The 25,800-nt window shown below is 43.5% G+C and overlaps 2 protein-coding genes across 5 annotated transcripts; one reads left to right on the top strand and one right to left on the bottom strand.

Annotated features, from left to right (window-relative positions):
* Window positions 1–969: 969 nt before the first annotated feature.
* Window positions 970–18,334, bottom strand: LOC119195508 (zinc finger homeobox protein 3-like). Of its 2 annotated transcripts, XM_037450470.2 has the most exons (11): window positions 17,937–18,334; window positions 13,743–15,495; window positions 13,088–13,629; window positions 12,745–12,958; window positions 11,981–12,085; window positions 11,740–11,876; window positions 11,474–11,584; window positions 9,857–9,950; window positions 4,943–9,702; window positions 4,150–4,818; window positions 970–4,041 (listed from the first exon to the last, which is right to left on the bottom strand). In XM_037450470.2, the coding sequence occupies exons 2-11, from the start codon at window positions 15,457–15,459 to the stop codon at window positions 3,925–3,927; spliced, it is 8,466 nt and encodes a 2,821-aa protein (XP_037306367.2). In that variant the 5' UTR covers window positions 15,460–15,495; window positions 17,937–18,334; the 3' UTR covers window positions 970–3,924. The 2 variants fall into 2 exon arrangements, with proteins under 2 accessions (XP_037306367.2, XP_037306368.2); XM_037450471.2 differs by lacking the exon at window positions 17,937–18,334 and having other exon boundaries at window positions 13,743–17,290.
* On the top strand, window positions 17,437–25,730 carry gtf3c6 (general transcription factor IIIC, polypeptide 6, alpha). 3 transcript variants are annotated; one of them, XM_037450486.2, is made up of 6 exons: window positions 17,437–17,561; window positions 23,599–23,679; window positions 23,792–23,855; window positions 24,583–24,627; window positions 24,715–24,822; window positions 25,043–25,730. In XM_037450486.2, exons 2-6 carry the CDS (start codon window positions 23,647–23,649, stop codon window positions 25,159–25,161), a joined length of 369 nt encoding a protein of 122 aa, XP_037306383.1. In that variant the 5' UTR covers window positions 17,437–17,561; window positions 23,599–23,646; the 3' UTR covers window positions 25,162–25,730. The 3 variants fall into 3 exon arrangements, with proteins under 3 accessions (XP_037306383.1, XP_037306382.1, XP_037306384.1); XM_037450485.2 differs by lacking the exon at window positions 17,437–17,561 and adding an exon at window positions 22,824–23,306; XM_037450487.2 differs by lacking the exon at window positions 17,437–17,561 and adding an exon at window positions 23,388–23,457.
* Window positions 25,731–25,800: the final 70 nt, after the last annotated feature.

Below are 25,800 nucleotides of genomic sequence, written 5' to 3'. Positions count from 1 at the left end.
GAGCCCCCACTACTGATACACCAGCAGGCAATGACATTACACCCCCCTGCCCCAGCCCAATCCCCTACTCTACTCTCCTACCCCCAGCAACACATATACACCAGCAGGCAATAATTTCACGCTATCCCTCAAAGCCCCCCTCCCTCTGCACACGCACTCGTACCCCTTTTTGCCGCAACCCCACCAGCTGCACAGTACTCATTTGATTAAGAGGGGGAGGACAGGGAGAGAAGGAGAAATGGTTGGGGATCACTTTATCAGGATGACTCTCTGAGATGGCTATCATCAGCTACGAAGCTAGCTCGAGGCCTGTGTTTACTTTGCAATTGTTCCTGCCGTGTATCGGTTCTGTCTGTTCCCTGCCACCCCAATCAGAACTGTTTTCTTCTGCAGGCGCATTCATGTATAATCGTTAAATGAACGGCTTGCTGCTTGAGAACAAGAAGCAGATAGCGGTTTGTGCTCGAGACTGAACGCCTACTGTGAAAGGTTGTTTTCCTTCTGAAGGAAAACAAAATAATAAAATTAGCTCTACCAACCTACGCTGTGGTCTTTTAAATGTTGCACGTGGAAATCTGTAAATCTCTAAATTCGCTGTAGTGTGCAATTTTACTCCCCTCTCTCCCAGACTCGTAAAACACATTATCATCAGCAGCAGAAGCAGCAATGTAATTCATCCGAGGTCGTTAATATTCATCATATCATTTAGTTACAAAGGAAACTCATCTGGCTGAATGTCACAGATGTAATTAATGAAGTGACCCCAGAGGTCAAGGCTCCATTCACCAAACGCCTTCCCCACACTGCCATGCTACACACATACACACGGTTGCACATCAAAAGCTTCCAGCCAGACACACACACACACACACACAACCTGGAATATGAAACACAGAGAACAGAGACGCTCGCATACCACAACATTCCCAAAATGGCTTCTCTTGGTTACCCAGGGATGAGACCAGAGCATGCACCAAAGCAGACTTTATTTAGCTCAGTGGAGTATGGGAAGGGAAAGGAAGAGAAACACACACACAAGTAGGGAAGAACTTGGGCAGGGAGAGTATAGAGACGCACTAAACCACTGGAGCAGGACATAAGGACAGGTGCACATCACAGGTATCTTTTTGGTCATCACTATGGCAACAACATATCCAGAAAAAAATTAAAAGAATAGTTTTACCTACAGTTAGGATAACAGAGTCTCATCACCATAGAGGACCCCAATATGTACATCTTACAGTCAATAAGATCAAGAGAATATGACAAATGAAATTTAAAATAATCAGCATACAAAAAACTGCCTTTGTGGTATTTGGAATGCACATTTCTGTACAGAAGAAAGCTCATTGGTATTGTCGTAAACATTGGTTAGTTTAAGAACAAATCATGACAGAGTAAATCAGTCCACATCCTTTGGAAAGTCGGTAGTGATGTCAGTCTGAGACAAGTTCAGCAAAGCTGTTTGCGATGGGCAAATGACTAGAAACTAGAGACATTGCAACACAGAAAGGCTGACACTACCAGTAGAACATTTGGGGCTGAACTCCTTCAATTAGCTATGCAGTACCAAGTATTGAGAAATGAATGCCCCAAACAGGTTTCTCTAAAAATGAAGCTTGAAAAAATATTTCTTGTATTCTGAAAGCCATTTTTATCTTCTGAGTCAGGGTAATTATTGAGATACTGAAAAACAAACCTGATGGAATTGAGCCCCACATATCCATTTGTTTACAACGGAATAACATAGGAGCAGTTTATCAACAGCATCACAGGTATCATTACAGTTTGTAGTCATTAAAGCCTAGTGGTAAAGCGATCAGAGCATGCATCTTTCTACAGTATCATTAGAAACTACAGTACATTAGCAGCAAACTGGACATCCTTAAGGGCTGAAGTTCAACACTATGGTAAAAAAAGAAAGAAAAATAAGCTGCAACATTTCTCAAGAGAAGTAAAACTCTTTAACCGCTATTTTACAGACTGCCATGGCTCTAGTTTGGGGTTTTGGTTACAGTTTCCAGTGTGCTTATGAGAGGCAGAAAACAGTAGCTTAGATATAGGGACTCCTTCCTTCTTTAAAAACAGCAATACATCGTCAAGTAAACAGTAGCGCTTATTTTTGTAGGTCATATGGTTAAAGTATTATCACGTCTTTGGATTTTTGTCTTAAAGCATTAATTATTGTTAGCTATTATTGTTATTATATTATCATTATTACAGTTAGAATAAAGACTGGTTGCAAATGAACAAAAGAAAAAAGAGGAAAGTTGTAAGGTAGGAGGAGGGGAAATAAATTAAGTGTACAAAAATAACATCAATAACATCCAGTTTTTCTCAGTTTTGCGCAGTAGCTCCCCATCTGTAAGTGAACAAGGGAGCTATGTCTCAATCATCCAATGAAGTCTCGAGTCAACCATACAAAAGCTAAATACTGTACATTTACCCCTCACACTATTAAACACTTTAGTTTCAATAAGGTTTTTGTAACAATCTATTACTCAGTGGTGAAAGCTCAGATCTTTTAAATACAGATGTTTTTGTAAATATCTTTTAATACTTAGTCCTAGGTTAAACCATGCCTCTTCTGTTTCAAAAACAGAAAAGTACAGTATTAAGACCACAATTTCAGCGGAGCCATGTTGAGCTGTTGACCTGAGCACAGAAAGCTTTACATCAATCAAATAACATTGGTATGCCATTGGTATATTCAAATAGAATGGAAAGGCAGTATGTCACCTTGCCTGAACATATCAAAGCTGTCATAATCGTTTACTAATCATGACACTATTATATCGAAGCAAGACAGTTTATCTCAGTCCATAAGATTTATATTAAGAAACTATTACTAAACACACACACAATGTAAATTTCAGTTTGGTTAAAGTTTTCATATACAGTATAATGGTTGAGTGCTATAAAAAATAGTTTGCCCCGTTCAGGACAAACTGGCCTTTTCGTTCTGTGCTATTTGGGCTGTTATCCAGTAAAGGAACATAGAAGGTGTACATATACAACAGAAGACTCATCATTGGCTTGTGTGGGGGTGAGGCTGCATTCTGGCACCGTATCAGTCTATTGGTACTCGGCTTAATTTTGCCAGCTGCAGATTTCACCCATTCACGGTACAGACGTCAGCTCTGCAGTTTGTTATTGAAAACAAACACAAAATTCACAGACATGAAACATTTTGGTTAGGAGCTTTGGAATCTGAGTCAGTCTTTACAAAAGCTCTATGCGAATACCTCCATCCCTTTCAAGGATATTTTTCCACGTTCTTTTTTTCCACCCAACTCTTCTCTCACTGTGAACTGCTTTGTTTTTCTTCAAGTTTATCTTTTGGAGCTCTTTATGTACACTAAAATCTCTTTGACAATTTATTTTCCAGCCTCTTTCAGAATGGCACTACATGCTACACAGCTGGTCATCTAGCTCTGGTGGAGGGCCCACTGTGAGTCTGTCATGCAGACTGAGAGGTAGACTGCAGGTCTAGCTGGGCAGTGAGGTCACATACTTGGAGAATGCTCTTTGGCCTCTGTGGCATCTGGTTGGTTATTTTAATCAAGGTGGTGTTTGGTTGTAGTAAGGTGTCTCAACCTCATAGGGAGAGGAGCTCTTTTCAACATTAAATGACAGACCGGGAAAGAGTTTAACAACGATATGAAAAGAGGAAAGCTGTATCGAAAGGACTTGGTTTGGGCTCTCTTTCAGTCAGGAGAGTTTCTCTTTGGGCCACTGTGGCTCGGCATCTTTGGGGTGTTCAGGTTTCAGGTTTGGCAGCAAAGTGGACAAGGAATATGTTTAGACAACAGTAGGTGCAGGGGGTTTTGTGGGGGAAGGGGGGCAGGGGAGGGAGGCGAGGGGGGAGGGGGGTGTCGGGGACAATGTAGTAGAAAAAAAGCTAAACGGCCGTAGTCTGCCTCTCTAAGCTCTGTCTCTCTCCCCTGCCCCTGCTGACAGCTCGGCCTGCTCCCTCTCTGCAGAGTCAGAGCTCAGGCTCCTGGCCCTCTTCTCCTTGGCTCTGGCATTCTGGAACCACACCTGTGAGAAAAAAAAAGATTTTACAATATCTAATTGTTCTGAAACAATCATTTTCAATCTTTAACAAATGCCCATTCAACCTGCAACCTATCATTTATGAATATTTACCTGCACAACTCTATGAGGCAGTCCCAGCTCCTGGCCCAGTGTCTCACACTCATGTCGGTTAGGGGTGCGGTGGCTCCTGTAGAAGTCTCTGAGCTGGAGTACCTGGAAGTGGCTCATCTGTGTCCGTTGACGCTGCTGCTGCTGATGTTGGTGCTGCTGCAGACTTAGCGTATCACCCCAATCTGAGCTCGGACCCCCGGATCCCTCTGGACTGGGAGAACCTTGGTCAACCATACTTGAACCCTCCTCACATGGGTACTCCTCATCGTCTTCCTCGTAGTCATCATCCTCTTCTGGGTTGTTCAGCTCAGTGGTTAAAGACAAAGAGCTCACAGGTGGCTTCATACTTAACTCTTTGTTAAGGATGACATAGCCATTGTTTGGGATGGGGTTGGAGGAGATAGACGGGCCTGGTCTGTCCACGACAGAGGACATAGCCATCCCTATCGGCCCGTTGGATCCATTACTCATCGATAAGTTGTAGCCTGCTCTTTCGGCCTCTGCCCAGTGGCGTGACCTCATATGGGCATCAAGAGCACTCTTTACCTTGAAGAGAGCCCTACAGAATGGGCAGCGCAAGTGGTTCAAACCTAAGCTGAAACTGGATCCTGGACCCATTGACCGGAACTGTCCTTTTCGCTCTCTGGCTCGTGTATTCTGAAACCAGACCTGTAAAGAATGACCAGCATGATTTAAAATTTTTGTTACACAACATCATTGCATAATTTTCTTTCCATCCCTCTCTTCAAAAACATTCACACGTAATTAATTACAACAGAAATCCATGAAATACCTGAACCACACGTCTCGTCAGGCCTACATCGCGTGCAATGCCTTCCAGGACTCCTCTGGTGGGGTTGGAGTCCATACTGTAGCGCTGATACAACACTTCAAGCTGTTCTGGAGTGATGGTGGTTCTCTGACGCTTATCCCTTCGGTGCTCTTCCTCAATCTCTCCAACGCTCCTCTGCCCTTCAAAACTTGTTTCCGACATGAGCTTTGAACTCTGCTTCATGGGTGTCAGGGAACTTTGAGAGAGGTTACTGAGGTTATTACTCGAGTGATCAGAGAGCGTGTTATTCATTTGTATGCTGTTTAAGTGTGAAATCATGGAATGTGTGGGATTAGGGTGCATTTGGGACATCATTTGGCTGGCCATCAGGGTGTGGTTGGGATGGAGCATCATGTAAGGCATGGTTCGGTCTGTGAAGCCAGAGTGTAGAAATTGGACCTGGGACTGAGCTGCCAGGAGGTGCCTGGTCTGATGTTCTTGCCAAAGCTGGAATGAGGGTAAGGACACTGGGCAGAGACTGCACTGAAACTGAGCCTGTGTTTGGGGTTGGTTTTTTTGCTGGGTTTCAGTGGACAGACAAGAGGTGGCATCAGGCAGCCGGATGTGGCTAGTGTCAGACTCTGAAGAAGCAGGGAGGTTTGGTGATGTATCCACAGGTTTTTCAACAGCTATATCAGAAGGAGGGTTGCATCTATGGCCCTGGCTAGAATGAGCCGTGGATGCAATGGCAGGTGCATCCTTTTGTGAAGAGGAGGAGTGAGGACGGGGTCTTTCTGGAGTCATTTCTGGCTGCAGGTTGGGCTCAGGTGGTGGAGTGGACACCGTTTTCTTGACCATAGCAACTTCCTTACATTGGATGTCTACATCTGAAATTTCATTTGGAGTTTGAACCAGAGAAACGCTCTTGTTAGCCTCAGAAGAGATTGTTTTATCTTCTTGTTTCCTAGTAACAGGTGTTGGTTCACCATTGACTGTTATATGCTCACTTTGAATGCAGAAAGAGGAAGAATCAAGGACAGGTGAGTCAGGGTTGGTGTAATACTCATAAGTCAGATCCATGGAGTTTTCATTCTGAGATTCCCCTTGTGCGTCATCGCCACAGCTATTATCCTCGTCATCATTCTTGTAGAGGCCATTTCTCTTTCTGTGTATGGTGTCGTGTTGGTTCTTACCCTCAGATCCATCATCAGTCCCCCGGTCTTGATTTTTACGTGCTCTCTGTCTTGCATTTTGGAACCACACAACAATGACTCTATTAGGGAGGGACAACAAAGCGGACATGCTATCATATTCTTCCTCTCTGGGATAGGGAGTTGCCTCAAACACTCTCTGCAGGGTCTCCAGCTGTTGTTCCGTAAAGCGGGTTCGGGATGAGCGTCGGCCCCTATGGGGCTCTCCTCTTGGGAGGTCTGTTGTGTGGGCCTGTGGGGAGGTATGGGCTTGAAGGGCTGGGGACAGCGGACATTGGGAAAGTGACAGAGGCTGGGTTTGTGCTAGTTTCCTGGGCTCCTCCAGGGCTATGGTTGGGGGATTATTGAAATTGTAAGGGGAATCCTTGTCTCGCTGGCGCTCTTTGAATAAGGTGTTGCGAAACCAGTGTTTGATAACTTTATGAGGCAACCCAGACAGACCAGACATCTTGTTCATGTCTCCATCACTGGGGAGGCTGTTAATATCAAAGTGTTTCCTCAGGACAGTCAGTTGCTCCTCAGAGATTCGGGTTCGGGTTCTCTTACCCTGATGTTCATGTATTGTTGGGCTGACCTGAGCTTGCTGTCCTGTTTGGATAGGGCTGTGTTGGGATGGTTGACCCATCAGCGCAGAATTGATCTGGGATGACTGACCTTGCAAAGCTGGGCTGAGCTGGGACTGCTGGACAAGCAAAGAAGGACTGAGCTGTGGCTGTTGCCCTAGAAGTGCTGTGTTGAGTTGAGATTGGTAGAGTTTTGCCAACTCAGGGTTCATACTTGAGTCTAACCAAGGCTGGGGCTGGAGACCCACAGACTGCATCACAACCGGAGAAAGGAGGGGTAGTTCCATGGGAAAAGGAATGTGGGGTAGAGGGAGGTTAGGTAAAGGCCGTTGGGCAATAGGAAGCTGGGACAAGCCTGGAGGAAGCATAGGTATTTTCTGTAAAGTAAGAGGTGTGGCCTTAGCTGGGGTTGTTGTTTGAGAAGTAGCTGTTGCAGCTGTGCTGGGGATGGTTGACTCTCGTTGTGAATATTCTTGAGATTGAGGAATTAATGGAGGAGAAGAAGAAGGTGTGGGGGTAGTTGTTGATAATTCTGTAGCATGAGCACACGTGTTTGTTATGGGATCTGAAAACGACGGTGCAGGAGAGGGCTCAAGACTTTTAACTTGGGACATAACTGGTTCCATTACTTGTTCTGATTTTGAGGATGGGACAGGAGCAGAGGCTGAAGCAGTTGAATTCTCTAAAGATTTAGGTTGTGTTATCGGGTACATCTGGTCATACTGCAGCCTGTACTCTCTGGAAAATCTCTCCAGTGCAGGAGTAGGAAACAGTTTCCTATGAATGTACTCCCGGTGACTTTTTAGAATCAAGGCATCTGAGAAAAATTTGCCACAGTCTCTACACTTTTCTCCCTTTCCACAACAACCTTTCTCTTTCTTTACCGATTCTTCTTCTTTATTTTTTTTGTCATGTGGCAAACTTTGGATCTCTTCGTTGCCTTCTAATTCTTTGTTATCCTTGATACTGCCTTCTGGCTTTACATCCTGTAGTCCACTTAACTCAACTTTTTCTTCTTTTGAGTAACTCTCCATCTTGTCAATATCAGAGCCCCCTGGTTCATCTGTTATCATATGGATTGGTATCTGCTGCTGGTGTCTGTGTCTACTTTGTAGGTATTGCAGTGCCAACTCATAGCCATAACTCTGCAGCAGGGCCCGAACAGGCTCACCATTTACAGCTGCATAGGGCACTCTGGGAGGAGGATATTGCAATCCATGACGAGTAAATAAAGAGGAATCCATTTCTGCTTTCTGACACTTATTTTTAATACTAGCAACAGGCATTTCTTCTTTTCCTTCGTCTTGATTAGAATTGCTGTGTCCTTGTTCGGACTTGTTGTTGGCGGATCCACTGCAGCCAGCTTCAACATTGGCTTCACACTGCACACGATCCTTTAATTGGCTAACAGTTGAACTTGAATGTTGTCTCGGAGTCTGGTTCTCATCGACTTGAGTTTGGCACTCCCTTTTAACTTCCACCGTAACTTGTTCTTTGGAGATGGAGTTGGCACATGCTAACTGACCAAGTTCTAGGTTCTTAATACTTAATTCTGGGTTAAAATTCATGTCCCCTGACAAATAAAAGGGTAAAAGAAGTTGCTGCTGCAGGGAGAGCAAGTTGTCTGGTGCCAGGGAGAAGTGTTGCTTAAGGAGATTTTCTGTCCCTAAGGGAAGGTGCTGCATCAATTGGGACTGGAGCAGAGCTGTGTGTTGCTGTAGCTGAGCGTGGGCCTGTGCCTGAGCCTGGGCTAACTGCTGCTGTTGTATTAACATTATCTGGTTTCTTGACGCTATAAGTTCTGCAACTCTACTTTTAGCCTGCTGGCTTTCTGTTGGGATAGAGAGGCTTGGCTGGGCGTCAGCTGCTGTACCAGGGCCTAATAGTAAAGAGGTTGATGAGTTTCCTAGATCTGGCCTCTTGGTGAACGGTAAACCCTTTGATGTTTCTTTCTTGTTGGGAGCCAGAGTAAGAGTAGTGGGGACTGAAACTGAAGCCCCTCCACTTGATGCTGGGGTCTGTGGAGCGGAGTTCTGGGCAGCACGAGCTCTAGTCTGATGAAGAACAGAGCGAAGATGTATGTCCAGCGTGGAGCTCTGGCTATAGCCCACTCCACACAAGCGGCATCGGTAGGGCCTAGGATCTGGGCCACGGGGAGCCTCGAGGACAGCAACACCTGTGCCAGAGTCCTGTAGCGCCCTTCTGGCCCGGTGGAGATGGGACACTGAGTTATAGTGGACCAGAAGAATGGTTTTCTGGGTAAAGGATTCAGAGCATATTGTACATTTGTAGGGCCTAGCTGGATCCAGATAGCGGTCCAATGTGGGATTGGAGCTCTTTTTGACCAGGAAGTTTGAAGTAGGTTCCATTATGACCTCCTCATTCGGCCCTTTCTCTGGCTCAGTTGAAACTTCATCATCTCCGTCACTTTCCCCGTTTACGTCATTCTCTTTAAATTGTACTTCCTCTTTTTGTTCCTCCTTTTCCTCCATGGCTAGGGCTTCTTCCTCCATCTCTTCATCCTCACCCTCTCCTGCTTCTTGACCCGCTTGAGGTGATAAACTAAAATCTTGTTGAACTGAACTCTTTTTTTGTTCCATGTATTGAGCGGTGTGAGTTGGTGAGTGTGTATTCTGTCCCTGTGTGTTGTCCAGCTGTGAGTGTGTGTTCTGCATGTGTCTCTGCAAGGCCTCTTGACTGCGGCACCGTCGGGCGCAGAGCGGGCACTCTGTTGCCGCCCTCATGGCATGATACTGCCAGTGCAGCTGAAGCTTCTCTTGAGTGGGGAACGCCAAGCTGCACCTGCTGCAACGGAACCGGTAACCATGGCGATCAGAAAGAGGAGGGGGGTCGCCAGTCGGAGAGGAAGGGGGGGTCTGAATTGGGGACTGAGGAGCCAGTCTGCCATTGTAAGGGTGAGTGGTGTTGTCTTCTAGGGGTGGGGTGAGTAGAGCTGTGACATCTTTGGGTGCGCCTACATCTCCCTCAGTGTTTTCAACTGAAATGCCTTCAAAGTGGAAAAATGAAAATAATAAATAGTGCATTTTAAATAACATTAGAGCCGAGAATTCTATGTATTTTAAACAAATTACAGTGACATGGTTTGGAAATGGTTACTCTAAATCTCTAAAAACTGTTTTTAGAGTGTATTTTAAACCAACCTTGGTTTTTCTGTAAATCAACCAAGACACTAGAATCTTCTGTCTCTGATTCTGTCTGCAGCTTAGACTGCGGTTGTTCCATGGATAGTGTAACCTGCAAGGAAAAAAAGAATGACTGTGTGTCAATTTTTGTTTTGTATTGGTGTAGGGATATTGCCAGTAATAATCAGTGCCCCTTTACCATGAGACTGAGAGAAATATGGGTTATTACCATATTTTCTTGATCCTATATTATGAATGAAACATTTAATTGTACAGAATAACAGCAAGCAAATATCCAGTTGTATAAACATGAGTGCCTGCACACCCTTTGCTAATATCATAAAACATTAAAGTGGGAATCTGTGAGTGTATCGTTACATCTTGCACCTGCCTGCACAGCAGTATAGACAGGAAAGCACATCAATTTGATAATAAGTGTATATGGTGAGATATGTGGGTCTGCCCTTCAGCCTCGTCCAGCATGCCCCCAGGGTTTAATAAAACTTTACTGAGCTGAATAATGAATTTATTTAAAATCATTCTTCATACAGAAAACCTTCATCTCCACAGCTTCAAGCACTAAGAAAAAATACCATATCTATGCGAACAGCTAGCTACCCTAAGGTAAGGAAAGACAGCTAAAGATGAGATTTACATGACAAGAGTTTTCTCTGCGTAACCGCGTCATATGAGAGGAAGAGAAGAACAACCACACATACACACACGTGTGTGCACACACACACACACACACTGCGGAGAAAACTGAAGGTCAGGCTTAATCTAGAGAACGTAATTGGAAAGCAAGGTACATAATGGCCATCATCACCTCAGTCTGAATTAATGAACCTCAATTACTATCTGAGAGTGAGGGAGGGTCGGAGGGGAGGAAGATGGTGGGGGTAAGGAGGGGTAAGGGGTATACAATACGAGGAAGAGAGAGCATTGAGAGAGGGAGAAGGTATTGGGCAATGAACAAAAAAACGGGTTCGTAGAGAGAGAGAGAGTAAGGGAGGGGTAACCCATAAGAAATCGAGAGAAGGCTTGGGAGAGACAGAAAGGGAGGGGCAGGGACAGGGACAGAGAATAGGAATGATAGGAGTAGGTGAAAGGGGGAGGGGGGAGGGGGGGACAGCAGAGGGGAGAAGGGTGAAAAGCAGTCAGTCAAGTGGAGGCGAAGAGCACAAGAGACAAAGGCCACTTAGCATACAGGCCAGGGAGATGGAGGATGGTGATGTGGATAGATGACCAGTCTTTGTTAGTTGGAGAGACACAGTAAAAAGCATGGGGGCCCCTTTTTAGCTTGACTGCACTTCTGGTAATAGAGGGCTACTTAAACATGCATTATAGAAAGACTGGCTTTTCCCTCACTCACTCACTCAGTCAAACCCTTCTCTCTTCCACTCTAACACACGTGCATACACATACACGCAGAATGCACGGCTGCATCAAAGATGATAGCAGGGAGCTACTTAAACATGCATTAAAAAAAAGCGGTGCCTTTCTCTCTGGTGCCTTCTTAATGGAATTGTCTCCCTACATTTTACTCTCCCCCATCCCCCATTGCTTGGCTTTCTCATTTTCTTTTGCTTCCTGACAAAACACAAATACAACAAGCGAACACTCGCATACACTTACTGTGCTGATGAGCTTGTCTACACAGTCCTGTGCCACACTGTGCACGTGCGTGAGATGCTGTCGAAGGTGTGTGTGTTGGAGTTCAACCTGGCACAAAGGGCACTGGACAGTCTTATAGAGAGAGGGGAATGGTTAAAAAACAGTTGAATTAGTAGGCTGGAAGAAAGCCTGTGTGTGCATGGGTTTGTGGGATTACAATGTGTCCGTTTATGTTTTAAATACATAAGTGCATGCTTAAATCCTTCAAATGTGTGTCAACTGCTCACCTGCTGGTTTGGATTCTGCTGGTGTATTCTGGGGCGTTTGGTTGAGATTAAGTTTTCCATTTCCTCACATGCAGAGGATGGACGCTTGACTGACGGAAATGACTCTCTCTTTTCTCTTTCCTCCTCCCTAGTTAGTTCTTCATGTGAAAAGTCATATGAAAATGTAAATTAATTGATATTTACCATGTAAGTAATCATTTTATCATGCCACCATTTTTGAACAAACTATGAATCAACATGCCTGTCTCTTCAGAAATCTGCTTTGTCCCCAAGTTACAATTGTCTTTGGTTGTGTCCAAAGGACCAGTGGTCTCACTGGAAGTTTCAATATCCTCACTGAGTTCTCCTGGAAGGGGACATGAATAATAGTTATGTTACACAAACATTGTACTTCATATAATATTATATGTGTTATATGTACAATATGTTCCAAGAAAACGTTAATTGTGCTAATTGTAGTTTACATAATCCTCTAGGTAGCATCCTTCAAAAAGACCAATGTTTTTGGACCTCACTCTATTCTTCTTGTTTGCCTCGGTATACACTATTGATCAATTATTGATTCTCCATTAGATTCTCCTCAGAGATGAGGTGGAGGTAATATGGACTTACAACTCATCAGTTCACCTCAATAAGTCTTAATCTTCACATAAACAAATCACAGGATTCAGTTGATTTACAACTGAAGTGTTGAACAACTAATTTTAGATTCCACACACTCCAGAGGATGTAAATTCAGTATTTTATCTAAAACAGATGGGTGAGCCTTTACTTCCCCCGTCCTTATCCAAGGAAGTAGTATTGGTCCATTGATTAGCAGGTGCTAGTTAACTGTTGTCAAGGGTTATTGGGGGTATAACAAGGATGTGTATCGACAAATCAATTTCCTTGATCAATATCTCAGCAACAGACATGACTTATTTTCTCCCTCTTTTTGTCTTAATCCCCTCTGCTCGATGACGCCAGATATTACAAGCAACACAACCACATAGTTCATATTCTCACCTGTGACACGGTCAGGGCTTTTCCTGATGGTAAAAATGGCTGCCAACTCCTCTCCACCCATTGGCTCCAGCTGTAGTAGCCCTTCCCTCTGCTGATGGGTTGGGGTTTGACTGTGTTTCATTACTTGTAGTTTAGAAGAAGATGAGTGGTTGCATAAGAGACAATGGAACAGCCACGATCCCCCATCAACCTCCCCGTCATACTGCTGCAGGAACTGAAAATAATGAGGCAGAAAGGAGAGAATTAAGATATTACAGTTTATAGTTCACGCTGAATAGATTTACGCTTAGAATGCTGCTTGTGTGTCCTAAAATACACATGTTATCAACGAGAGATTACTGACTCGGTAAACCCGGATGCTGGCCTCGTGGTGTGAACTGAGGGAATGTCCTCGCAGCTTATCCAAACTGCCGGTCACGTAGTCGCACAGGTTGCATCTCATCTGGACCGGGTTTCCCTTGGCGATGAGGGCCGCCCCCTCCTCACCCCTGTCCCCGCCCTCCTGGAGGTGAGCAGCGAGCTGGTATCGGGTGCGGTGTCTATCCGTCTGGCAGTGCAAGGAGAAGTTAGCCCTCAGCTGGGTGGTGTAGCCGCACAGCCTGCAGTGGCAGCCACCAGCGACCAGGGAGCACCACTCAGACTGGGGCAGCGACCGAGGGGCGTTCAGGTGCTGCTCCACAGACTCTAAGCTGTCAGACGAAAAGCAGGAGCAGACAAGGCATTGAAACACGCCCCCCTGGGAGAGGGGTTCAGTGGGGGACAGAGATGGGGCTGGAGGAGGTGAGGGGGAGGGGGAGGGAGAAGGAGTCAGTGTAGACCCAAGGGTGACGGGCTGATCTGCGACTTGCTGACTGGTCAGTCGCATATTCAAGGAGAGCTCCGCACCTATAACAGAGAGGGGTTCACTGTGACAATTACCAATTCAAATTCTCTTTTGCCGCCGTCGTTTTTTGGGGGTTTTTTTTGCTGAAGATCACGGTGTGAGATGCATTACTCACCTGCGTTCTGTAAGTTTTTCAGCTGAGGGGCAAGACTCCTACAGTGCGACAGGTAGTAACCTCTCTGGAGCCGCAGCATGTTGTGGGTGTGTTTCTCGCTGGTGGTGTGTATGCGCAGGTTGCGGGCGATGCTGGTCTCATAGTCGCACACATCACACCGCCACCGCTTGCCATGAGAGTGAGTGTGTGCAGGTGGTGTGAGCTTGGTGGGCTGTGTAGTGGGCGTGGGAGTAGAGAGTGGGGGCTTGTACGTGGGCTCATCCGCCGCGTTACCGTCGGAGAAGCTGCTGTTGCTGCTGCTATTGTTGATGGCGGCAATGTGGGACGTGTGCACGCTACCGTTCGAGTGTCCCCCGTTTTGGACGTTATTAAGGTGTTTATCCGACTGCATGTGTATGCTGAGGTTGCCTTTCGATGAGGTAGCATAGTCACACACCTCACAGCGGTAGGGCTTGTAGCCACAGGCATAGGTTTCACCACGGGCCAAGCGGGGATGGGGTTTTCCCGAACTGCAGTAGGCACACACACCTCGCGTTGCTGCGCCACACACACACTTTACCCCAGAGGCCGCGCACACACACTGGCCTCCCGTCTCCGGATGTTTCTCCTTCATGTGCACTTGCAGAGTGTGTTGGGACTTGTAGTGCCAGTTACACTTGGGGCATTTCAGCGTCTTGCAGGAGTTGCGGGAGTGCATTATGGTCATGTGACTGGTCAGGGAATTAGGAGAGAGGTCTTGGTTGAGGTTTTTAAGGACAGCTTCTTTCTGTTCTTCTTCTTTGTCTCTCTCGTCATCCATCTCCGTGTTTAGCTGGCTGTCATTTGGTTCTGGAGCTTTGGCACCATCTCCATTGGAAATGGAAGAGTGAGAAACCCCTGCTGGCCCATCATCCTCAGTAGCTGTACCGGCAGGCTCCATACCTGCCAGTGGAAAAGCCACGGTAGACTGCTGGGATTTAAAGCTCTGAGGAAACTCAGAAATCCAGCCCTGATCTCCCTTAATGTCTTTTACCTCGGTCTCGCTCAGCAGGGCAGAAAAGGAGGACGGACAAGTGAAGTGCTTTGGAGAGTTGGAAAGAAAAGGGGAGGGCTTTGGAGAGGTGGAAGTAATGGGGGAGGGCTTTGGAGAGGCGGCAATTTTGCTGTTGAGTGTGCCACTGGCCTTTGCAGTGCTGGAAGAAGAGCTGTGCTGGCTCTGTTGAGGTAATAAAGAACATTTGGATTTGGTTTGGCTTTGGTTTGAGATGGCCTCCTCCTCTTCCTTCGCCGCCTCCTCCTCTTCCTCCTCCTCCTCCTCCTCCTCCTTCTCTTTGCTGCTAAGGGCTGCTGGGAGGCCCCTTGTAACTGACGCCTCTACTACACCTACAAGCACCTCCCCTTCTTCCTTCCTTTGCCCTGACAAACATCCCTCCCCGAAGTCTTCCTTCATGCCTTGCTTTTGACACGCTCCATTCTCCTTTGAATGTCGGCCTCCTTCTTTCTGCTCACCTCCCTGGGTCTCTCCTCTAGCCTGGGACCCCTCTGCTTCCTCTTCCCCCTGCCGTGGCAGGGTCAGGGGCTCTTTGGCAGGGGCCATGGCTGAGGTATGAGAAGATGACCCCTGCTCTGGACTGACCGCTGGGGTCAGGAGAGGAAGAGATAAAGCCTGGGGACTGAGGTCAGCATCTCTCTCCTCTCCTCCCCCTCCGTCCCCTCCTCCTCCCTCACCGCTGTCCATACCAGAGGCTACAGCTGCCAAGCATTACTCCCCCACCTGTGTTTCAGATACAGAGAGAGAGAGGAGGAGAGCGCAAAACAGACAGAGAGACCGAAAGAAGAGGGAAGGGACAGAGAGAGAAAAGGAAATAAATCAGTTATGTAAATAATATTGCATAACAGCGGAGGACATTGATTACAGTCCCTAGATAGCATCTGTTCAATATGGCCTTCACAGTGCGCAATACAGAGGCTGGTTACTCAGGGGTTAGTGTTAGCCCTTAATGGGAAAATCAATAGCGTGAGCGCTAAACTAGGTAGAGGAATGCGGGTGAAGGCTACGCAGGAGGTCTATAATATTTCTCAGGGGATTGGATTAAATAAAGAACTGAATGCTTCTGAGCTGAAGGGCTTCCACTAAATTGCCACACTTTGATACACAGGGTTTGAAAACTGTTCTTTTATCTGCTTTTTCTATCTGTCGCTATAGATATTAGGAGGGGAAACTAAAGCTTTGTTTAGCATGAGCCTTTTTATTACATGCAGTGCAAACATGGGATGGTGACGATATAATAGACACTAGTTTAGTGATAATTCCACAAATTTGAAAAATACGGTGGCTTAGAAAATGTTGTTAGATGGGTTTTAAAGAAAATCTGAGATTTTTTTAGGCAATAGTTAGTGTTGGTGCAGTGCTGTGTATTATTTATCTCCTCTCCTCCTTGTGTATAAGATTATATACAAGCCTGCACAATACGAACACACCCATAAACATGAACAATGAAGCAATGGTGTACCTTAAAATGAATCCCATAACCCCCCCTTAATTCAAACATTATACATAATGCATTCATAGTCAATAATGATGTTTAAAAGAGAAACAATTTTAAAGCAATGTTTAATTAATCTTTATTTAAGAGTGTACTTCCTTGTTTTTTAAAATCTGGAACCAGCAAAGATTTGTGATATATTTTCATACATGAATTAGCATACACATTCCAGTCAATATTTTAAAAAATCCTAAAATGCATCAAGGATGTTTAAAAAAATAATCTTCCAAAAAAAATTAATCAATCATACATCAAGACAGTGACTCCCTAAAAAAATAAATCCTCCTCCTCCTCCTCGTGTGTTTTTTAACTGACGGAGGGATACCAGATGAGACAGATACATCTCTCTTACTCTGTGTGTGTCTCACAATCTCATTACTGACCTTTTTTAATCAAGAAGAGACCTTAATGTACCCTTTCACCTTCTACTTCAACAAACCACCCCCCTCCTCCTTCTCCTCCTCCTCCTCCTCCTGCTGCTGCTGCTTGAATACCCTCTCTCTCCCCTGCAGCCACCGCCTCTCCCCTCTCTGCACCTTAAAAGATATATGGCTCATATCGGCACTCTGATAGTGCTTTAATGTACTGTGTTTATGTCACAGGCCACAGACCCTTGCCCACTGCAGCTGTCCACTGTCCCGCTGGATAGTGCTGAGAGGCTCAGCCTGACTGCCAGCAGCTGAGAGGAGTCTCTAATCTGATAAAGATTTTCATTTACACTGCAATCAATAACCTGGGTCTATCGGCAATGTAACTATTTATACAAACATTCCTGGCTCTCTATCGATCACAAGTGCGGGAAACCATCATTTAACAACGTGGGTGTGTAGGCTTACAACTATGTGTGTGTTAATGTGAGTGAATCCTGTTGTGTACTGCAAACTGATCCTGATAATGTCAATTAAAACACAGGCATCAACACGCCTGAAATTTGACCTCTAATTACTGTACATATTAATACATGCATGCTTGTTATTGGGTGTGAATACAATAGAATTTGCAATAAAGGTTTCTAATAATAAACGTGCCCCCCTAAAATGTATCTCAGGCGTGTGTGTGTGTGTGTGTGTGTGTGTGTGTTTGCGCGTGCTTGTGCGTGTATGTGCTAACAACGGAAAGAAAGGGGTGTGAGGGGATGAGAGAAAGACCCTGAGAGTAGAGTTGTGTGGCTAAACTTTAAGAAAATTAATTTTGTTTGTCTCCCCAGGACCGAGACACATAGGACTGGACACGGACTAACGCGGTTTTGAACATCACGAGCTTTTACGTGAGGACTCATTCAGCATACACCAAGGTAATAGCACTAAGCTGCATTTTTTGCACTATCCTGGCTACCATACAACCGGGGCTGTTGGAGGACACCGGACGGGCAGCGACTTGAAGTTCACTCCCCGTCTCGGTCACCGAGCCACCGACCAGCACGCAGCCTCCGGACCACTTGAGCCTTTGTTTACAGTGCGAGCGCAACGTCCAACACTCCCGATCCAGCTAGAGCAAGAGTGATCGCGTCCAGTCCTCAGTAACAGGTGACTCAATGCACAAGCAGATAAACAAAAGCTCGATTTGCGCGATTTTACACGATCGCACTGAGCAAACAGCCCTTCCTTCCCCACCGCCCGGGGTCGCGTCCCCACGTCCCTTTAATATCGTAAACACACGGCAGACTTACATTTATGCAGCGGCTCTGGTACAAAGCTCCGTACGCTGAATGGGTAGTAGTCCAGAAAACAATCGCGTAGAGAGACCACTCATTCCTTGTGAATGATCCTCTGCGTTTTTACGGAGCTAGGAGGAAGGAAAAAAAGGGGTGAGGGAGAGAGAGCAGCGGGGTCCAAGTTGTTACCAAACAACAGTGTAATTAAAGCTACATGTAGGCTGTAGTGAACAGAAGACAGGGGACGGAGGGGTTTGTGCGAGCTCCAGAGGTAGAATGAGTTCTGATCACTGTGGGGGGAAAACACTTGGCTCTTTATTCCTGCTAATTAGTTTCCTTCAAAAAATGGCTGAGATTGCGCCTAGTGCGCATGTGCGTAATTGCGCAGACACCGCTAATTAGCCCGTTTGGATCAATAGGATTCCGCGAGAGACAGAGCGAGAGAGAGAGAGAGAGAGAGAGGGAGGGAGGGGGGAGAGGCTACAGCGGACGCATAGGGAGGACGCGGTGAAGACACACATTTTTTAAAAAGTACACAAAATTCAGATGAAAGGTTTTTTTTATTGCAAAAAGAATGCTGTCGCTGTAAAATTCTACTTTAGATCGATGTTAAGACAAATCCCAGCTGATTAAAAAAATATATATGCATATTTAGAGAGAAAACGATATTCGAAAAACAATCTCTAAATACTATAGTAATCTGAAACATGCTAAAATACCAACATTAGTGTCAAAATTCACCAACAGAAAGACACAATGGGATTTTACAGGAATACTACCAAGCCAGAAATCTCACACAAAACGCGTCAGAATCACCGCGACTCACTATTGAGAACAAAAACGCACATTCCAAGGCCTTTGAGGATTGTTTTAGCAATATTATGCAGACATATTCTTCGTGTTAATTCATACATTTAACCCTCAAATATAAGCATTATGTCTAGACATTATTTTCATGAAATGTTTAAATTGGTGTTAGAACGCCCACCTGCTTATGACAAGTTGTGGGATGTATTTGCAACCTTTCTGGTAGACACATATTCACATTTGATTAACAAACAAGTCAAAATATGAATATTTATAACAACAAGGCCAAAGGTTTCGTCTATGCTGGAATATGAAAAAAGAAATTGCACTCTTGACTGTTTTTGGACCGAGGTTGCAGGTGCTTTGCGGACATCGCTTTGCTGAGTAATTTCCTCCGTTTGGATAACGTTAAAATACATAAGCCTCAATTGATGTGTCCACCTCTGTGTTTGTCATCACATAAGACCTTTGGGGTTTTCCCCCTGCTCCGGCCGTCCCATCTTCGCCACTCGGTTCCATTGTTATGATAATACTATTGTGAATTTCACACTGGATGCGCAATCTGTCGATCGTCCATTTTCAAAAAGGTGAAAACTGCATTTATTTGTAAAATAGAATATTATATTTTATACTTACTTAGGTGTCGAATGTCCCATCTGACCTCGCCTTTATTTTAGTCTTGTATGAATATACATTTAGAAAGGTGTGAAATGAAACAGAGAAAGTCACAATGGGTAAAAACGGGCATATCATTGTAGAGAATTTAAAAAAAAAAGGCTATAGCATCAACTGCAGTCAGGTTACTATCTGCTTGCTGTTGCGTGAAACAACCGCACTGCAAGGCCATATCAGAATAGTATATGAATATTAATGCTATTTCCTTGTGTTGGTTTTGCAAGGACTGCTATTTTGATTTTTGCCTGTGTTGTTACAGGTCGGATTATTGTGTTGCATTTGTACTATAAATATGTGAATCTTGAAAATGAGTGGTGATATGATTTTAACGTTTTGCAACGTGTGTGTCAAAGCAGTGTGTGTGTGTGTGTGTGTGTGTGTGTGTGTGTGTGTGTGTGTGTGTATATATGTGAGTGTGAGAGAGAGGGAGACAAAAAGTGATTGATAGTCGGGGTGTGTCTGTGCGTATATGGGTTAAAATGATAATTGAAGTTAAAATTTATGTAGATCTGCTGTTATTTTTCATCCTTACATTTGCATCCTTTTTTAATACTATGATGTATCCATAATATACCAAATGTTTGGTTCTTTGAATGACCTGTAAGCAGAAATACAATATTAGGGAACATGTTGCTTTACATTTTAGACCAAATATGTAGCATCTTTGAAATTCATCACAAACAAAGGATTTCACATTTTACACTGCACTGATGGGACGGCATAATAAAATGCTCATATTATTTGCATTGCTGACCCTTGATGTAAATATCCATTTAACTTATTGCATATTTTCTTGCACTATTTAAAACAATGAAAAGGGCATAACATACACACTCATATCACCTCTTGTGCAATAAAAAACGTGAGAGGTCCTTGCATAAAGCAATATATGTATAGAATAGAAAAATTCTCTTGATTAGTTATTAAGTCCAGCACAGAAAATGTAAGACATGTGAACAACACTTCTGTCGTGATAAATAAAGAGATTTATTATTTTCCCGATATTAAAGCTCTTATCTGAATGCACATTTACAATTTATGAAGACACACACTCTCCTTTTCCTACACTTAAACATGCACAGGCGGTACTGTAAAACGCACCATGCCCTCAGGTGTATGCCAGGGGTTGTTGTTTTCACTGTAATATATAGTTAGCCCTACCGCCAATTTACCCTGTCAGTGTTAATGGGGCAATTAACCACCATGATACCCCCCAGGCAGAAGGAGACCCAAAAGCTCCCCAACTCCAAACTCGTCTTTATGACATTTATATGACAATATGTGGGGAAGCTGGGGACCCATCTGACACCTTGGAGGGTCCTTAACGTCACTCCCTCTCTTGCCCCCTCCCCTTTCTGCCCTGGGGTATGGCACTGAGCAGGAAGTGTAATACATCATGTACAAGAGAGGCCTCGTCCAGCAGGGATACAACTTTGTTCTCCAAAGCTTCAGTGGGACCATTCTGATTTACACACTGTGTCCACTTCTGCATGGTTCTGAATGTAAACCGACTTCTATAGAAAGCCACACAAACACAAACACACTTCCAGCTAACATACTCAGACTTGACCTCTCCCTTCATTCACGTCTATAAGTCCCCCCTATCTTTGTCTCTGCTCACATTCCCCCTGTCCTTCTTACATCCCCAAGGAGGCAATAACCTCCCTAGCAAGTGCCTCCCCTTGAGCCGTTGTCATAGTAACTTGTGGACTGGTCGACATGACAACCCCACCGTGGTCCAGAGATAAATGATAGGCCAGAAATGGAGAGGGAGAAGGCACAGGGGGATTTGAACCCCCTTTAATTTGGTTTGCCGGATTCTGATTTAAAATATACGTTTTCTTCCTCATTCAACATCAACCTGCTTTACATTTATACAGGTATTTACAGAAAGCGCCGGCCTCCGAGCATCTTCGCGCGATTGGCCTTGCTCTACGGCGTGCAGATGGACGTTATGAAAAATGTCAATTCTAAAAATGTTTTAATGATAGTGCTATTTTCCTTTCCTCTATCCTTACAACAAATGTCAACAATGGTAATTCTTTTCAAAGCAAACAAATAGAAATGATGGGTGCAGAATACCGGCAAGTTTTTACACTTGGATCTTTTGGAGTGTTAAACCCAGACTCTGTTATTCATGGTTACCACGCAATTCATTTGGAAGGAATGGAGATATATGAAATACCCGGAGCATAAGAATATGTACTTATTAAACCCTATCTTTCTCAACTTCATTTCCTGATACTGAGGACGGTAATGTGACCGACCCAGCACCACTTTATTGTCATACCAATGTCATCCCACGGCTTAAACAGATTTAGTTTTACTTCAATTTCCTCAATCAGTCTTTTTTGTCTGAGGAACAGGATTCATGGCTCCCTCTGAAAACACAAATGCAAAGAATTTGCCTGGATCGTTATTGAATAATATACATGTGTAAAAGGCACAAGTGTGGTGTATAGGTGACATAGTAGATTTGCACAAACAGTTTTCACTTATTTTTTCCATCATCCATTTTTCACAACTGTCCTGTTTTTTATTATTGGAGCGGTCTTTCAAGAAGAGCACCCGGCGAGAAAAAAACGCAGTCCTGAGCGAGATCGATAGCAGCCCCGGTGGTTTTGCGCCTCAGCTTTCCTCGATCTCTGACCCCTCTGTGGCAAACTTAGAAGAGATATGTCCTACGGGGATCAATATGGACTGTTATTAATCAGTACTGTAGATTTTATTTTTTAATAAATCAAAGGTTTTTATATGTACTTATTATATATCCTTAACAAAAATATTATACATTATAGTTTTATTACATATTATATCCACTCGCACATTCTGAGGCAAAACAAGACAACTGAATGATAAATGTTACCCTGTCATCCTAGAGGTTTCTTTATTCTATTGGCAAATAATTTCATGCATTAAACATTGTTCACTAGAAATTTAATATAATATAAATTTGACATTAATTAGATTTATGCTGTTTACCAAAATTCAGTGGCATAAACAAAGTACATACTGAAAAATAATGTATAAAACGTATTTGGCTTATACATTTTTTTTAATTTGCTTTGTCATTTTGTCCTTAAATGTGTGTCAGTAATAGATTTTCACTCTATTTGACTTTGTACAATAATAACAGCCCTGGCAAAGACAACTAAAAAACTCAGGTATGTTGACATCCTCAAACAAAATGGTTTCCGTTTTGTGCTGATTTTTTTTTCCTCTGTATTCTGCACTTTGATTATGATTCAGTCATGTTATGAAAGTGCTACTGTTTCTTTTTTGTTAAGGATATGTTTGATGTGGGGGGTTGTTCTCATTTTTGGTTGAATCTGCCTTTGACGGATGAATTTCTCCTTAGGGATCACTAAAGTGTATCATGTAATTTCATCTCGTCTCATCACCTCTGCTATGGCCTCCTGCAAAAGAACATTAATAACATTAATGTTAGATGTGAATGAGTCTGCCTACTGATAGCCAATATTTAGATTCAATCAAATTCAACCATAAGTTGGATGAACAGACAGACAAGGGGATAGAAAGGCAGACAGACAAGATGGATGGATGGGTGGATGAATAGATGGGTTGGGGCAATATTTAATTGTTATTCTTTCTATTTGCAGTTCACAATAAATGGCTTTGCCACAAGACACTCGACAATGAAAGAACCCGAGCAACAGCGCCCCTTGTTGTTAAGGGCCCGAAACTGCAAACATGCCGTGTAGAAAGAAAAAAACACACACAATGGGTTTCTCGGCCACCGTACATTCGCGGAAGTTGTTCATGAGAGAAAGGAATGGGAGATTTCTTTAAATACAACGTTAATTAAAACGATTATTTACGTTTCTTTCTCCCGCTCCCTTTTATAACAGGGTTTTCTCAATGGATGATGAATGGGAAGAAGAGGTACGGACAGAGTGTTTATTGTTTCCTGATAGCCAGATTACCTCCATGTGGCTAGCACGTTACCAACATTTTTCGGGGTTCTGATGGGATTACAAACACGGTTGATTTTTATGTCACCATTCATTCATGTGTTAGCTTTGAACTTTAACAGGTGGTCGTTTCAGTTAATATCATTTGTGTTTCATATAACTACTTCTGGTGGTTTTAACTTGTTAACTACTAAAAATGTAATTCCCTGTTGTGCTTGTTTAAATGTTTAAAAGTCCAAGTGTCTCTGTCTCGGCTTTTTTAGGAGCAGCTCGTTGTGGTGGAGCTCTCTGGTATAATCAACAATGACTTCATGGCCAAGTGTCGGGGCAAATGCAAGATACTGGTGAGTATCGGATAAGAATGTTGTTGTTTTGTCAGTTGTTGTTTTTTGTAATGAAAGTGAACAGGTCTCTGCTTGTGGCTGTCTCTGAATACCTTTTGTCCGTGTGTTCCAGGGTATTGACAGTGAGAAGCCCATGATGCAGGTGGGACAATATGTGTTTGCAGGGGAATATGAAGGTAAGGAGTAACCTGAATATCAATAGAGAAAGCATCTAATTAAACCACGTTGTCATGATGGAAATGTGTCCAAAAAGGTTTTGAATTTTGTGGTTGAATTAAAAATGAATGGCCCTGAACCCCTCCCCGCCCTCTAAAGTCTGATAATCAAGTTATAATAACTGCAATAACGGTACGCTAGGTTAGTCAGTCTAACATTAAAGTTAGTCCTTTTGATTCTAAAAGGTTAATTAACGGGGGACGTTGCACTTTCAAATTGTCCTAATTCATCAAGGGATGGTAAGATGTAGCGTTAACTTACTAAAGTAAGACTACTGATACTCCCGTGTCTTACGAAAGCCCTGAAATGAACAGGAAACCTGCTTCGGTGTGGATTAAAGTTGCATCGTCACTGGTCGCATAGTCACTGGTTGCATAGTCACTGGTCACTGATGGAGATCTATGTTCTCCTTTTTCCCCCCACCAAAATGTAACACAAGTTTAGCAAATTGCAAGTTACAGTAGATTGCATCACTTACAAAAAATGAGCTATGCAGTTCAATTCTGAGAATTGGCACAGAGTAAAGACCATTCAATAGAAGGTATAATAATAATAATATAGCATGTTGAATCTAATATCCATACATTGATTAGCATGATTTCAGAGTTTTCCAGCTCGTTGGAGTTTGCTTAAACACCTATGGATTCATGGATCATAAAATATCCTGCTATCCTTTGCTCTTCACAGACACTTTGGGAACTTGTGTTCTGTTTGAGGAGACCCCACAGAAAGGTAAGGTTTTCTGTATATTCTTCAATGTTAATTGTTTGGTTTACGATTTTTTTGGGGGCCTTATTATCCTTTTTGATATCTTTGCAGGAAAAGCAGGCAGTGTTCCAGCGCTTAAGTACATGTGCCACACCGCGAAAAAACTGATGATGCAACGAATCTTTCTTGTTGAGAAGAAAGAGGGTACAACCAGTACAGGTCAGCAAGAACTGCTTTACTCATTATGGTGCAACATGATCATTTTGTTTCAATGCAGTTAGTTAGTAAACTTGTGTTTAGTGACACATTTTTACACCGTGTTGCTCTTCAGGAGAAGCTTGGCGCAACTCCTTTTGGATTTTATGCAGTTTTACAAAGAATTCTGCATTGTGGAACATTGTTAAAAACGTGAATATAGCTTTTTTTGTTGTCCCATCAGAAAGTGGTGAGCAGATGGATGGAACCTGTCAGTCCAATCAAGAAGAAAAGCTCAACCAACCGGGAGAGACAGCGGGAAATATAGAAGGCACAGATTCAGAAGACTCAGCACTGGGCTGAGATATCAATGCTATGCTATTTTGTGACCTTTTTGTACTAGTGAAGGGACTACTCCATGTCTAAAACAGACAAGACAGTGGGATTCATACAGTTCTGTTAGAAGGAAAAAATGTATTAGTTGTATTATTCCGTATTAGTGTACGTCTTGTGTCTCAATTTCCAGGAGAATGTAACATCTCTTCCTCACTGAACCTCAAAATAAGTAAATTTGCTATTTCATGCTTAATTTAATTGCAGTTGAATGTCACTTTTTAAGTTAAGGATATATCTCAAAATTTCCAGAAAGTAGGGTTCGGGAAAAGGCAGTGCTACACCTATTTGCAGCAGGAAGTCCTGTCATTGTGTTCTGTGGATTTTGTCCACTTATCATCTAACCAGCGGAGAGACTTTGGCATGAATTGCCATGAGATGGGAAAGAGCTGGCATTTAAACTTCTTTAAAAGTGAGTTGAATACTCCATTCAATATTTAGAACCTATTTTTCAGACTTGTCATACATTGTTACATCTGCACTAACTATTGATTTATAGTGGTGAAGGAAACACAAATAAAAGCTATTTATTTTTTTGAGTCTGGGTGTTAATGTGTTTTGTTGTTGTTTTGTTGCTTTCATTTATTTTGGTAAAATGTTTGCCACAGA

The sequence above is a fragment of the Pungitius pungitius genome, chromosome 6 (genome assembly GCF_949316345.1).
Source record: "Pungitius pungitius chromosome 6, fPunPun2.1, whole genome shotgun sequence".
NCBI classification, from domain to species: Eukaryota; Metazoa; Chordata; class Actinopteri; order Perciformes; family Gasterosteidae; genus Pungitius; species Pungitius pungitius.
This window is presented reverse-complemented; position numbering and strand designations above follow the sequence as displayed.

Coding starts and splice junctions, on each gene's coding strand:
- LOC119195508 (XM_037450470.2), bottom strand. CDS start 15,459: ATGGACAGCGGTGAGGGAGGAGGAGGGGACGGAGGGGGAGGAGAGGAG. Junction 11,877..11,980: donor GCAGATTTCTGAAGAGACAG/GCATGTTGATTC, acceptor TTTCACATGAAG/AACTAACTAGGGAGGAGGAA. Junction 9,703..9,856: donor TGATTTACAGAAAAACCAAG/GTTGGTTTAAAA, acceptor TCCACTTTGAAG/GCATTTCAGTTGAAAACACT.
- gtf3c6 (XM_037450485.2), top strand. CDS start 23,283: ATGGATGATGAATGGGAAGAAGAG. Junction 23,680..23,791: donor GGGGCAAATGCAAGATACTG/GTGAGTATCGGA, acceptor CGTGTGTTCCAG/GGTATTGACAGTGAGAAGCC. Junction 23,856..24,582: donor GTTTGCAGGGGAATATGAAG/GTAAGGAGTAAC, acceptor TGCTCTTCACAG/ACACTTTGGGAACTTGTGTT.